Source organism: Chrysochloris asiatica, unplaced genomic scaffold, assembly GCF_000296735.1.
Source record: "Chrysochloris asiatica unplaced genomic scaffold, ChrAsi1.0 scaffold00102, whole genome shotgun sequence".
NCBI lineage: Eukaryota > Metazoa > Chordata > Mammalia > Afrosoricida > Chrysochloridae > Chrysochloris > Chrysochloris asiatica.
This window is the reverse complement of record NW_006408620.1, coordinates 2,038,547-2,052,071: the sequence shown is the minus strand read 5'-3', so window position 1 is coordinate 2,052,071 and position 13,525 is coordinate 2,038,547. Positions and strand designations below refer to the sequence as shown.

At 45.8% G+C, this 13,525-nt stretch overlaps 1 protein-coding gene across 1 annotated transcript in view; it reads right to left on the bottom strand.

The window, feature by feature from the left end:
- The window catches only part of LOC102822467, a 45,637-nt gene that overhangs the window by 17,758 nt on the left and 14,354 nt on the right, over positions 1-13,525 (bottom strand). The window contains exons 3-5 of the mRNA XM_006867238.1: positions 1,799-2,015; positions 1,147-1,206; positions 217-550 (exon numbers count right to left, since the gene is read on the bottom strand). Coding sequence (XP_006867300.1) covers positions 217-550; positions 1,147-1,206; positions 1,799-2,015 — 611 coding nt within the window. The remainder of the gene's footprint in view (positions 1-216; positions 551-1,146; positions 1,207-1,798; positions 2,016-13,525) is intronic.

The following is a 13,525-nucleotide window of genomic DNA, read 5'->3' as shown; positions in this document are numbered from 1 at the left end:
CTCAAGAACCCTATACAGGGTCACGAGGAGTCGGAATGGACTCAGAGGTCTGGGGGGCAGAGCTTCTGTGTCCCTGAGAAGGAATGAGTGGGTGGGCATCCCTAGAGAAGGCTGGAGGGGTGGGCAGACCTTGCAGCAGGGTGGGGGGGCTCCTGGGTCCTTAGGCTGGGCTGAGGAAGACTCTGGGTTCCAGAAAGGGACGGCTCTCTCACTCACCCGCGCCAGGTCCGGGTCCGAGGTCCGGCAGCAGCGACAGCAAGAGCAGCATCGCTGGCAGGTACGAAGGTAGTTGACCCATTGGCAGTGGCACGTGTGGAGCGCTCTGGGGGCCAGCGCAGCGCCATGGGGGCCGAGCCCGCCGTCCCGCCGTCCCGCCCTGTCGAGGCCCGGGGTGGAGCCCGGAGGGGGCTGAGCCGAGCGGCGGGGTCCTCCCTCCAGGACTAGGCGTCTTTGGCCGGTGATGGGCGTGCGCTGTCCGACCTGCCACGGGACGCGGACTCGGGACCAGGATGGGGTGGGGGTAGGGGCTGGGGCGGGGGTGGGGGTCCAGCTGGGAGATCACGGTTGGGGGACTATGGAGAATCACAGACGCTAGAAGTTAGCACAGTCCCAAACAGAATAAACTTACAACCGAGACGCTAGTGTTAGAACCCGCAGCCCCTCTCTGTGTACACCAGGCAATCCACAACAGGGAGGAGGACCTCAAAATAATAAATAATATGACTAAGATGCATAACAACAACATATATAGTAATTAAATATAATAATAAAATAATCTCTTGGCTCCCGATATTACAGAATTCACTCTCTACACGTTCCTACTCTAGTTTCTCTCCAGCCATAGTGGGGAAACTGAGGCAGCCAGAGATTTGGTCTAAGATCCCACAATGGTTTCTGGTAAGTGATTAGACTGGACCTCTTGGGAAGGGAGTCAAGTCTTAGCTGTGTCCAAGCAAGCACAGCACCCTGTACCCTTCCTACCTGTCTTTTCACCTGCGTGAGGTGAGGAATGTGTCCAAAGCAGGCTGGTAGATACTGAAGAGATAACATTGGGGACACATAATGGCTGACTGTTTGTTCCCTTTCTGTCTCTGGCGCCAGCCTCACCCAATAAGTAACCAATTTCTATTGCTCTCTCCTCCTCACTTCTTCTGTGAGTGGCGCTCTATGGCCATGTCCAGCACTCCCATTTCATAGATGAAGAAACTGAGGGTGAGAGAGACCAAGAACCAAGAAGAGAGGAAGGAGGGAAATGCCAACTCATCTCTCCATGGTGTCAAACCCCTACCAGCCTTCATGAAATCCAGGGACCTGTGTCTGACTGTACTTATTGGAGGGTGAACTTGAAGTTTTTGAACCTCTTGAACCCCCAGCATACCATTTTGTTGTTAAGTGCCACGGAGTTGGTTCCAATTCACAGCCACCCTGTATAGGGTTTCTGAGGGATGGCTGGTGGATTTGAACAGTTGACCCTGTGGTCAGCAGTCCGGTGTCTGTCCTATAGCATCACACCAGGACTCAAAAGCATTACACAGGTACTCAATAAATACTTGCTGACAGACTGTGGGTCCCAGATACCTTAACACTTCATGTCCATTAGGAAATGAGTCCAGCTCTGACTTGACCAACAGGCCAGGGTGACTCCATCCCCCACGCCTCCTCACCTCCCACTCAGTGGCCCCTTCCAAACTGTCGAGTTTATTACTTGCCTGAAAACTGAATCCAGAGCGGCAAGCCCCAGGGACCAGCCCCACCCACCAAGGACAGCCCCACCCTATCACTGGGGCCTGTGTTTGACCTGCCTGCCTCCTGTTTCACGCTCCTCTTCCCCTGCCCCTGCTCCTCCAATGGCCTCACAGTCTCCCTCTGGTGGCCTGTGCCCACTCCTACTAGCACCAGCACAGCTAAGGTGATACCAGGGGACTCCACTCGGAAGTCCAAGCTGCCTTCCAAAGGGAGCTCAGGGGTGCTCACTGAGGTGCTGAACTGTAAGCTGGTCATGAACAGTCCCAGCACTGTTAGAGCAAGGTACAACCAGGAGGGAGAAAGAATAAAGACTGGACAGATAATTCTCTGGCAAAAGCACACATCTTGCAAAACACAGGTGGGGCAGGAAATGAGACTTAGCAAAACACTTCTTTTTCATGAAAAACAGGAATTGCTATGCCCCCTCCAGCCTGCAGGACCTGACACATGCAGAAGCCCACAGGGACCACAAGCCCAACCCCTAGCAGAACAGGACAGAAGGAAAACACGGAGCCAGTACAGTAACGATTTATTAGTCAGGCTGTTAACCTCAATATAGCGTGTTTGAGCCAGACCTAGGTCTCAAACTGGGGTGTTGGATGTGGTGCACATGTGTGAGAAATGAGAATAAGTATGGATCATCATTCCTTGGAAACCCTACACTGGGTCGCTATGAGTCAGAACCGACTTGCTGTTGTTGTTTAATAGCATGGAGTCGGTTCTGACTCACAGTGACCCTGCACAGGGTTTCCGAGGCTGTAAATCTTTACAGGAGCAGAATGCCTCAACTTTTTCCTATGGAACAGCTTGTAGTTTCAAACTGCTGACCTTGAGGTTAGCAGCCCAATTCATAACCACTACGCTACCAGAGCTTCTTCAGAACCAACCAGAACCGACTAGAGGGTACTTAACAGCAACACCAAACAGAGGAATGAGGAGCCGGGAAGTTAACATCCAAAACTGTGAGATGTTATCATAACTCCAGGAACCTGCTGAAGCTAGCCCTGCACGTCCCTGTTTTTAGTCCTATGCTGTTGTTAAAGTGCCGTTGAGTTGGTTCCAACCTATAGCAACTCAGTATAGGAACAGGGATGAGCTTAAACTGTTGACCGTATGGTTCAAACCACCTTTGCAGTCCAGCGAATTAACCCACAGCGCCACACCAGGACTCCTTTAGCTCTATTGCTATTGTTAAGTGCTGTCGAGTTGGTTCTGTATAGGGTTCTTTATAGTGACCCTGTATAGGGTTGCTGAGGAGTGACTAGCGGGTTTGAACCGCCAACCTTGTGGCTCCAACAGACCTTGCAGTCCAGTGCATTAACCTGCAGCGCCACACCAGGACTCCCTTTAGCCCAGTAAAACCCCAAAAGGCTGTGAGCTCGGAGAGATACTGTTGTCTATGGCATATCTCCCCTTGCAGGTTTCCTTTCTTAAAGAAACCCTTACTGCTCCAATTCATGACGTTCGAGTCATTTGTAGCCCACCTTGGGAACATCACCACGGAGTGGGACTCGGCTGAACAAGGTCCTGTCTCCCGTTTTAGTTCATTGGGTGTGACTCTGTACAATAAGCACTGAACTGTGAACCACAAGGTTGGTGGTTTGAGCCCACCAGCCATTCCATGGGAGAAAAATGAGGCTTTCTGCCCCCACAGATATATAAAGCCTCTGAAGTTTTATGTAGGTTTGCTATGTATTGGAACACTCTAAGGACTTAACAACAATGCATTAACAATATGCAGTATCTTAACAACATCTTAACAACCTGGGTATGCAGGTTGTTTGCTGAAAGAGGACTTAAAATACTTACTGCTGAAGAACAAAGAGCACAGCCTTCAGTATGGGTTGTACCTCAATGTAAAGAAAACGAAAATCCTCACCACTGAACCAGTAAATAACATCCATATAAATGGAGAAAATATTGAAGTTGTTAAAGACTTCATTTTGCTTGGACCCACCATCAACACTCATGGAAGCAGCAATCAAGAAATCAAATGACATATTGCATTAGGAAAATCTGCTGCACAAGACCTTTTTAAAGCGTGCCTAAGCCATGGTATTTCATTAGCCTCATCTGCATGTAGAAGTTGGACAAATGAATAAGGAAGACCGTAGAAGAATTGATGTATTTGAGTTGTGCTGTTGGAGGAGAATATTAAAGGGACGATGGACTGCCCGAAGAACAGATCTATTTTGGAAGAAGAGCAACCAGAATCCTCCTTTGAAGTCAAGATGGGCAGGCTTTGACTCTCATACTTTGGACATATTATCAGGAGGGACTAGTCCCTGGAGAAGGGCATCATGCTTTGTAAAGCGGAGGGACAGAGAAAAAGAGGGAGACCCCCAACGAGATGGATCGGCACAGTGGCAGCAATTGTGAGGATGGCGCAGGACCAGGTGATGTTTTGTTCTGTTGTAAATAGGGTCCCTGAGTTTCCCTCTGTTGTACTCAGCTTACATTACTAAACTCACTTTGAAAATTCTCTGTTCTAGGGGGTTGTTGTTGTTAGGTGCCATCGAGTCAGTACTGATCCATAGCCACCTTAGGGGTAGGACTGTTTAATTTCTTTTTTAAAAGTTTTAATTGTGAATTGAGTGAAAGTTTACAAGATAAAGGTATAATTTTACATTCAATAAATCATATACCTTGTTTCATCACAATTATTATAATCCTATCCATGTACCATCAGTTAACAGTAGTTCTCTCTATCCACTAAAGCACTCAGGCATATATAATAATTTACACCACCAAAGGGCACATTCTGCAAGTCTGCCTCCTGGCTACCAGCTCTTAGTTCCTCTCTTCCCATGAATCTCGAGTCCTCAGCTGCTCACTCTCTCCATGTCCCCATCTCTGCCTCCATCTCTGGTGGACCTTCTTCTCTGGATAAGGTCTCACATTCCTCTTGTGCTCTTCTCTCTTGATGATCCTAGGGTCCTTTGTTTCTGGACTGTAAGATTAACCACTCCCCCGTTTTTGTTGTAAAACTTCTACCTTTACAGTTGTGACAGTCGCAATTAGTCATGATAACAATTATTCACGATTGAATCATACAAATCTTTTCCCCATCTCTTTTAACTAGATCCATCTAGACAAGATGAAAACTATTCAGTGGGGACTCAATCTTCCCCCACACACTCTTAAACTAAACTCCTTCTTGAAACCTTGTAAGCCAGTCACTTCATGCCTTTATCACCCCCTCATTTTAGGTAGCCAATGTCTAAGTTGCCCGTCCCTATCTACCCTGTATAGCATTGATGCTTGATGTGAAGACTCCTTCCTTCTCTGTTGGTATTTAGAGGTACTATCTCCATGAGTATAGGTCAAGTTCACCAAATTGTAGCAATTTATCCTAATTTCCTTGATCAAAAATTGTTTTGTTTTGTTTTTTTGTCTTCCTCTAGTCGAATTCTGATTATCAAGCCGTCTAGGCTAGATCAAAGGGTACTATGTGCAAGTTTGGGTGTTCTTGTGAGTCTCCCTCACTTCATATCAGCTAGATGCTTCACTCTTGACTTGGACTGTTCATTCTTGCTGTAAATCTTGAGCTTCTCTCCTGCAGTTTCTCAGCCTTTTTACATCTCTTGGAGGACAATCCCAAATGGTATGGACATTACTCAGGTTTGGTTTTTTGTTTGTTTGTTTAAGCTTTTATTGTGAATTGAGTGATAATTGACATGGGAGAACATCAGTTTTACATTCATCATCGTTTCATTGCAATGATTACAATCCCCTCCCTGTATCATCATTTAACAGTATTTGCTTCTATTCCCTATGTTTGTTTGTTTGTTTGTTTTGGGGGGATGTGCACTAAAACACCCAGGAATCTATGATCATTTAAACAACCAAAGGGCACATTCTGCAAGCCTGCCTCCTGGCTGCCAGCACTCTGTCTTTCTCTTTCCATGAGTCAAGAGTTCTTGACAGCTCTTTCTCTTTATGTCCTCATCTCTGCCTCCATCTCTGGTGTCACTGCTTCTCTGGATAAGGTCCCACATTCCGCTCATGCTCTTCTCCCTTGATGGTCTTAGATCCTCTGTTACTGGACTGTAAGATTAACTACTCCCCCTGTTTTTGTTACAAAACTACCTTGACAGTTGTGACAGTTGCAATTAGTCATAATAACAATTACTCACTATTGACTCATAAGAATCTTATCGCCATCTCTTTTCACCAGACCTGTCTACACAAGATTCAGGTGTTTGTTTGTTTTTTAAATGATGTTGTGAAGTGTCATCGAGTCAGTTCCGACTCATAATGACCCTGTGTAGAGTTTCCAGAAGCAACTGGGTAGGTATGAACTGCTGACCTTGCAGCTAGCAGTCTAGTGCTTATCCTGTTGTGGTACTATAAGATAAGCACTGGACTGCTAACCACAAGGTCACTGGTTCAAACCCAGTTCCAGTGAGTGAATGCTGCCTGTTCGGCTCCCACTAAGATGGACAGCTTCCTGCAAATACAGCCACTCTGTGTAATGCTGGGGGGTTCCCTGCCTTCCTAGAATCTTTGGAGTGAGTCAGGTCCAGTGAACATTTGTCAACAGCATGGCTTTTTCCACTTCCCCTTCCCAAGTGATAAAGTATTTTCCTTTCAAAGCTGGCTCCCTTCATCTACAAGTGAGTCTTTGCTGGTATGTTCTAGCCCACTACCCCCGCCTCCCCCCCCCCCCCCAGCCCCCACCTTTCTCCTTTGACCATCTCAGAACTTCTACCTGAATTTAAGTTTGTTTTTTCTTTTTGCCTTTATATATATTTCCAGAGTCTGCAGGTTATACTTATTTTCTAGTTTTTTCCCCCTGAAAACAGACTTTAAACTGTTCTCCTTTGATGGATGTTTTCAGGTGGATGAAGGTATAATTTCTGATTTGCAGAGCCATGGTCATTTCAGAAGGCCTCAAACTTACCTTTTTCAAGTAAATAGAGCTGGATTTTTAAAAAATCATAATGCCCTTTGTGAGACTCTGATTAGGTGTTTTTGGTTTTGTTTTGTTTCTCTTCTCAACTAAAGAGAATAATTATGCCTGAAACAAAGTTCGAGATCATCTTGATTTTAAGAACGCCTGGGATAGCATTTGAACTCTTAACATTGCGTAACTCATAGCATCTTAGGAGTTTGTATGACTCTAAAGAAACCGTTTGAACTGCAGAGTCGGCAGTTCAAGCTCATCAGCTGCTCCTTGGAAACCCTATACAGGGTCGCTGTGGGTCAGAATCGACTCGATGGCACTCAACAACAACAAAGTACTTAAATAAACCAAATGCTTAGTAGAAGAAACACAGGGAACAACTATTGCCATATTTTTCTTTTCTTAAAAATGATTCTTTTTCTTTTTTGATCCTTCCCAGAAGAAAAAGGGAGCAAAGGTCAGAAAACTCTGAGCCTCTGGTTCTGGTCTCCCTTGTGAAATGTGGATGAGACCCAGTCTCAAACCCTAGGGTGTCACCTCTCAAAGGCGCTGACCATGATGGGGACCACACTGAGACCCACACTGCACACTCTGAATGGCACACATATGTCCCCAACAAAACTCACACCTATTACAACACCTCTCACCTCTCCTACCAATTACAATTGAGACCCATTTTCACAAACTCTTCACCTAGACTTGTCTTTTAAGATCCTGTGGAGTGCAAGGTTCGTAGAAGGAATTGTTAATGAGACAGTTTGTGTGATTTTTTTTTTTTTTTCATACTAAGCTCTGGTAGCATAGTGGTTACGAGTCGGTCTCTTAACCTCAAGGTCAGCAGTTCAAAGCTACCAGGGGTTCTGCAGGAGAAAAGATGAGGTTTTCTGCTCCTGTAAAGATTTACAGTCTCAGAAACCCTGTACAGGGTCGCTATGAGTCGGAACCGACTGCACAGCACACCACCACCAAGTCTGCACAATCCCATGTGCACATCCCAACCCAGACTAGCCCTGTTTAAGTGCCACATGTGTTTGGTGACCGCCTCTGCAAGGCATCACCAATCAGCAATGGGCAGATCCCCTCCCTCACACTCTGGGCAAGGGTAAGCAGAAAGGAGAGGAATATGAATGGACTGTTGCAAGCAAGAAAAGCCAATGGTCCATGCATGGAAGGCTGTGAAGTGGGCTGGCTTTCAACTCAGCTCCCCTCTGGTCCAGCGCTGACCATTTTGTTGTTAAGTGCCGTCGAATCAGTTCCGACCCATAGCGACCCTGTATAGGGTTTCCAAGGAGCGACTGGTGAGCTTGAACCAACGACCTTGTAGTTCAAGTGGCTTTTCAGTCTGGCGCATTAAACCACATTGCCACACCAGCGCTGGCCATATCTCTCGCCAACAACAAAGCCTTAAACAGCTTGTCACTTCACTCGCAGGTTGCTTCTGTGGGGACAGGAGACAAGAACATCATGCAAACTCCAACACCATAATACCTGTAGAGAGGAGTGTTTCAGGGGAAAGATGTTCAGAGAAAAGCAAATTGATTCATACTCTTTAAAGTGGGAGCCTGAAGACTCTAGAGGCTAAACATTGGATGTAAACCTGCTTCTCTTAAGCCTCAGCTAGAGATGGAAACTTCTCTCGGCCTGTCCTGTCTCTATGACAACCTTAACCTCCTACACCAGGCTGTCCTCCTTGAGTTAGCCCAGAACCTGCTTTCCCTCCACTTGTCTGTAATCCTTGTCTCATCCAGAACCTCCATGCCCTCTAGCTGCAGGCCTCGCAGAACTAGGCCAAAGCTTCGATTGCTTGCATTTTACTGGCCTCCACCTTCCACAGCCCATGGGCCACCTGGATCTCATTGGTCTCCACTGCCCACTCCCTGGGGACCTCCAGGTTTGACAACCAGGGACTGAACTTTCTCCATTCTTCAGATCTCTGGAGACCGGACCCTAATTGCCAGTTTCCAGTTCCAATACTCTGATCAGCAGTATTGTTGTGTTTCTTCATGGTCTCATATCTTCCATAAAAGAAATCCCCTTCAGTGGAGACGGCCAATTTTCTAAGAAGACTTAACTGAGGCAGTATACTACAGAGCATATTTTTGTAAACTGAAACGGATAATATTTTTAAAAGAATCTCACAACACCTAGTGTCTCTCACAATCTGATTAGAAGGAAGGTGAACACACAACTACTCAATGCTGACATCTGTTTACTCAACAAACCTTATCACTGCTCATGGCCTCACAACCCTCAGATGCAGGAATCTGAAATATGTGTGTGCTTAAGTTAGTCTACAGGATGGAGCGGATGTTGTTGTTGTTAAGTGCCCTCAAGTCATTTCCGACCCATAGCGACCCTGTATAGGGTTTCCAAGGAGCAGCTGGTGTGCTTGAACCACCAACCTGGCAGTTCAAACTGCTTTGCAATCTGGTGCATTAACCCACAGCGCCACACCAGGACTGCAGGAGCAGAGCAGATGTTAGGAGCCTGCAAAAGCTCCTTTCATAGACAAAGAATCTAAGGCTGTGTTGCAGACTGTGTGTAGACTATATAGGCCGCAGGCTCTGAGGAACAAATTCTGGCCACTGGCAGTCATGGCAAATTGTTTTTAATCTTAGTATTCAGTTATGTTTATCATTAAATGCAGACATGAGCCCTTATTATCCACATAGAAATATTAGAACCTCCTAAAGCCAAGACTAAAGGTTTCAAGGGTAAAGCTTTTCTCCAATGGATTAACTAAAATTAGGTTGGCTACTTCCCAGTCTTTTGTTCTACAGACAAAGAACCCATCCTCCCTAATCCCTTTTCCAGGTGCTGCCCATTCACCTCCTGAAAATCTGGCTCAGGAAGCCAAAACAGCAGGACTCCGCCCACGCCTTTTGTCCTTCCCTTTCACCTTGTCTCAACTGAGCTCAGGGGCTATAGATATGTTAATTGAGGCTGAGAAACCAAGTTGCCAGCCTAGGATTCGAACCAGCGAAGTACGAAGTAAAGTTACCTGAATGTCTGGAAAATTACTGATGTTAGCTGTACCTTGTCTTAGTCCCTCCCAGCTGGGTGTGAAGCTCCTCACCTAAATAAAACCGAGACGCAGGCCAACCCAGGTGTGCATTACAGGTTGTAGGGCATGCAGTAAAGATTGCAGGGCAGTGAGTTGCTGCCTGCAGAGGCCACGATGCCTGTAGTCCCAAGTCTGCCCACCAGTGATGCATCCACCCTGGTTTTGGGGTGCCTCCTTGTCTCCCTCTGTTTGTGTATTCTTTCACTATCCCTATCGCCACTGGATCTCCCCTCCTCGTGAACCAAACACTCGTGAACAACACAACTATGTCGAGGTCAATCCCCGACAAGGCTGAGTGACTTGGTGACTGTGAATGTATTCTCTCTAGGAAGAACCCTTTCATACACTGGTAATAGAATTGTGGATTCTTACAACCATCCTAGCACTATGTACCCAGAGCCTTGAAAATGCTCATCTTCTGTTTAGTAAAATCCCACTTCTAGTAATCGACCCTAATGACATGCCACACCTGCACCCATAGAATGGGGAGAGTACAGTCAATGAACAGGATGGAAAATACAGTGAAATCCTGACAATTAACGAATTGACCCACAGTGAGGCGTTATGTGATTAGTGTAAACCCTTATATTGGAGCCATCCCCTAAAATGACTTCAATATATATTCAGAAGCCATTCCAAGACAAGGAAAAGAAAGTCTCTTATTGTATTGACAAGTGGAAAAAAAGCCCAAACCAAGAATTTCTATATTGTGTACCTACAAGAGTATATGTTTCTACATGCACAAAATGAACATGTTGTCGTTGTTGTTAAGTGCTGTTGAGTCAGTTCCGACCCATAGTGACCCTGTCTGTATAGGGTTTCCAAGAAGTGGCTGGTGAGCTTGAACCTTGCAGTCCAGTGCATTAACCCACAGCACCACACCAGGACTCCAAAATGAACATACACAGCATTAAATTACCTAAGAGGGTCTTCTTAAAAGTATTTAAAGGGGAGATCTATTTCCAAAATACTATGACAAGATCATGTATATTCTTGTCAGTAGCTATCTTTGTCTTTGAACTAGAATTATGTAATGCTGAAAATCCATAATTCTAGGACCAACCAAGACAGGCAGTAATAAAACACGAGTTGCTTCTCTGAAGCAGATCCCTACCTGCTCTGAGCAGTGTTGTTGTTGTCAAGTGACACTGAGTCGGTTCTGACTCATAGCGACCTGTACAGGGCTTCCCAGGAGCGTCTGGTGGATTTGAACCACCAACCTTGTAGTTCAACCTTACCTTGTGGTCCAGCGCATTATCCTGTAGCTCCACACCAGGACTCCGCTGGGAGCAGGAGTGAGGGTAAAAGGTGACAGCGAAGGGGCAGGGGTGGGAGGTGGTGCCCCGTCTTCCTGGACAGGACTAGACCTAGAGCACAGCCAATGGTCAGTCACGGGAAGAAGTGGTCAGGGAGAGATGTGTGGATAAGAATTAAAGACAGAGGTGGGGAAGGACGAGTGACAGAATGTAAGGAAAAGAAATAAAGAGACAAAGGAGAGAGTCTTGTCTTCAACAGCAGGCGGGTTTATTGAGAGTAAACCTGGGAGGGGATACTCTTAAGTCACCCAAGGAGACCAAGAGCCCTGTTGTATGTTCTCTTACAGACTGGGGTATTTAAAGTGGTGTGGTCTGGATACAGTTCAGGCGAGTTTACAATGCGCAGAGGTATGGAGATTTTCCTGAAACCTGGAATTGGGTAGGTGGGGGGCAGTGTCTCCAGGTGTAACAAAGACCCAAGCTTTCCGGAGACCAGAAGAGCAAGCAGGACCCCATTCAGCCATTCCGTTGATCAGGCGCAGGGTCCTTCACAGAAGGAAAAGAGAGTCCAAGCTCCGCATCCGACACTGAAGGAGTGACTCTCCAGAGAGAGGCCTACTGGTAGGCAGCTTGACTCTGGGACATCCACTGTGGGAGGTGGCCCCAGAGCAGTCTCCATCACGGCTCTGTTTCTGCAGCATTTCCACACACTCCAGCTCAATCTCCATCATGTTCTCTAACTTGACACCAGGCCTTGTACAACCCACAAGTCCACACAGTATGGAACTGGCAGAGCTGGGATTGGAAACCACCAAGAGCACCAGGACCCCACAGAGCCCAGCACACCTATGTCCAACAGAAATGCTTCGGTGAGTGAGCGCTCCAGCCCTAAAGAGCCGGGCCCACCCCTGCTATGGTGAACACTAGCTAACATGGGTGGGGTTGTGATGCTGTACCAAGCAGGCCCAACCCTCAGTGCTTCCAGAGAATCTCTGGTTCCAAATCAGTATTGGCAGTGTTTCTTAATGGTTTCATTCTATCTCTTTCCATCTTCCGTAAGAGAAAAACCTCTTCTGTCGAAAGGGGGTGTCTTTAAGAAATCCTGACTGTCGAATTATCACTGCAGTAAACTTTGTTATCAAATGGATAATGTTTGAAATAGAAACTCACAACTGGTGTCTCTCATGAGTTGACTAGATGCGAGATAAGCAACCGCGATGCAAACCTAACGATTGTGAGGTTGGCCCAGGACCGGGCAGTGTTTCATTCTGTTGTGCGTAAGGTCGCTAGGAATAAGAACCGACTCAAAGGCACCTAACAAGATGAGCAGACAACCGCTTAAAATTGACAACTGCCTTCTCTACAACTCCATATTGAGTACCGGCTGTCTGCTGTGACTAACAATAGTCTTTATTTCTGGGCCCATCATTTTCAGATGGGATAATCTGAAATAAGTGTGTGTATCAATTTCCTATAACTCTTCAGGATGGAGAGGATTTTAGTACTCAACAAAGTCATGTTTCATAGATGAAAAAAAACTAAGGTTGAGCGACTTGCACCAACCTCCCTGTAAGAATGTGTCCTTGGTTGTATTAACTCTTCTGGCAGCCCTTTCAGACAGATGCTGGAATTATGAATTCTCACAACCATCCTGAAATACACTGATGCATGTGCTCAAGGCTTGGGAAGATTCACAGCCTTTAACTCAATAAAAGTCCACTAGTAGTAATCTCTCCTAATGAAATATCCACACATGCAGCTATGGACCTGGTGTGGGTATTTTCATCGGGGCAGGATTACAGTGTCAATGTGGCAACAAGTTACTTGACCCATAGCAGAGGGCCTATGTAATGAACATAAATCGTAGCAGTGGAAGCAGCCCCTAAAACTCATATGCTTGAAAGACATTTCAGGACAAAGAAAATGACCTTATTATAATGTTGACTGACAAAAATCAGGAACCAGGAATTTCAATATTGTATACTTAAAAGTCTGTGTCTACATGCAGAATGAAAATATACTGCATGAAATTACTTATGATTGGGTTATTATTATCATTATTACAATCCTCTTCCTGCAAGAACATTTATCCTATTTCTTCCCTGTGGCTCCCCATTTACATCTTATGAACACTTATGAACAAGGCAAAAATATTTGATGCACACTTACGAAACAAAACGTATATATTCATTTAAATGTCCAAAGGGTACATTCTGCCAGCCAGCCTCTTGTCTGCAGGCACACACCCAACTACTCCCCCTTTCAGTTACACATCTTCTACAATTACAGTTGTGACAATAGCAATTAATCCTAACAATTATTCACAATTGAGTCATAAAATCCTACCACTCTCCTAGAAGAACAGAAGATACTTCTTGAAAGAAAGACCTACAGGAAAAATATAAAACAACATAGGCAGACCAACTGTTACTACAAGAACAAGCAACATGCTTGCCCAGGAAACATCAAGGCAAGTGGTTGGGTCCCCTCAGTGCAAACCCCCTTCCAAGACTAAGACTCAATGGGAATACACGCTGTGATTGGTGACCACGC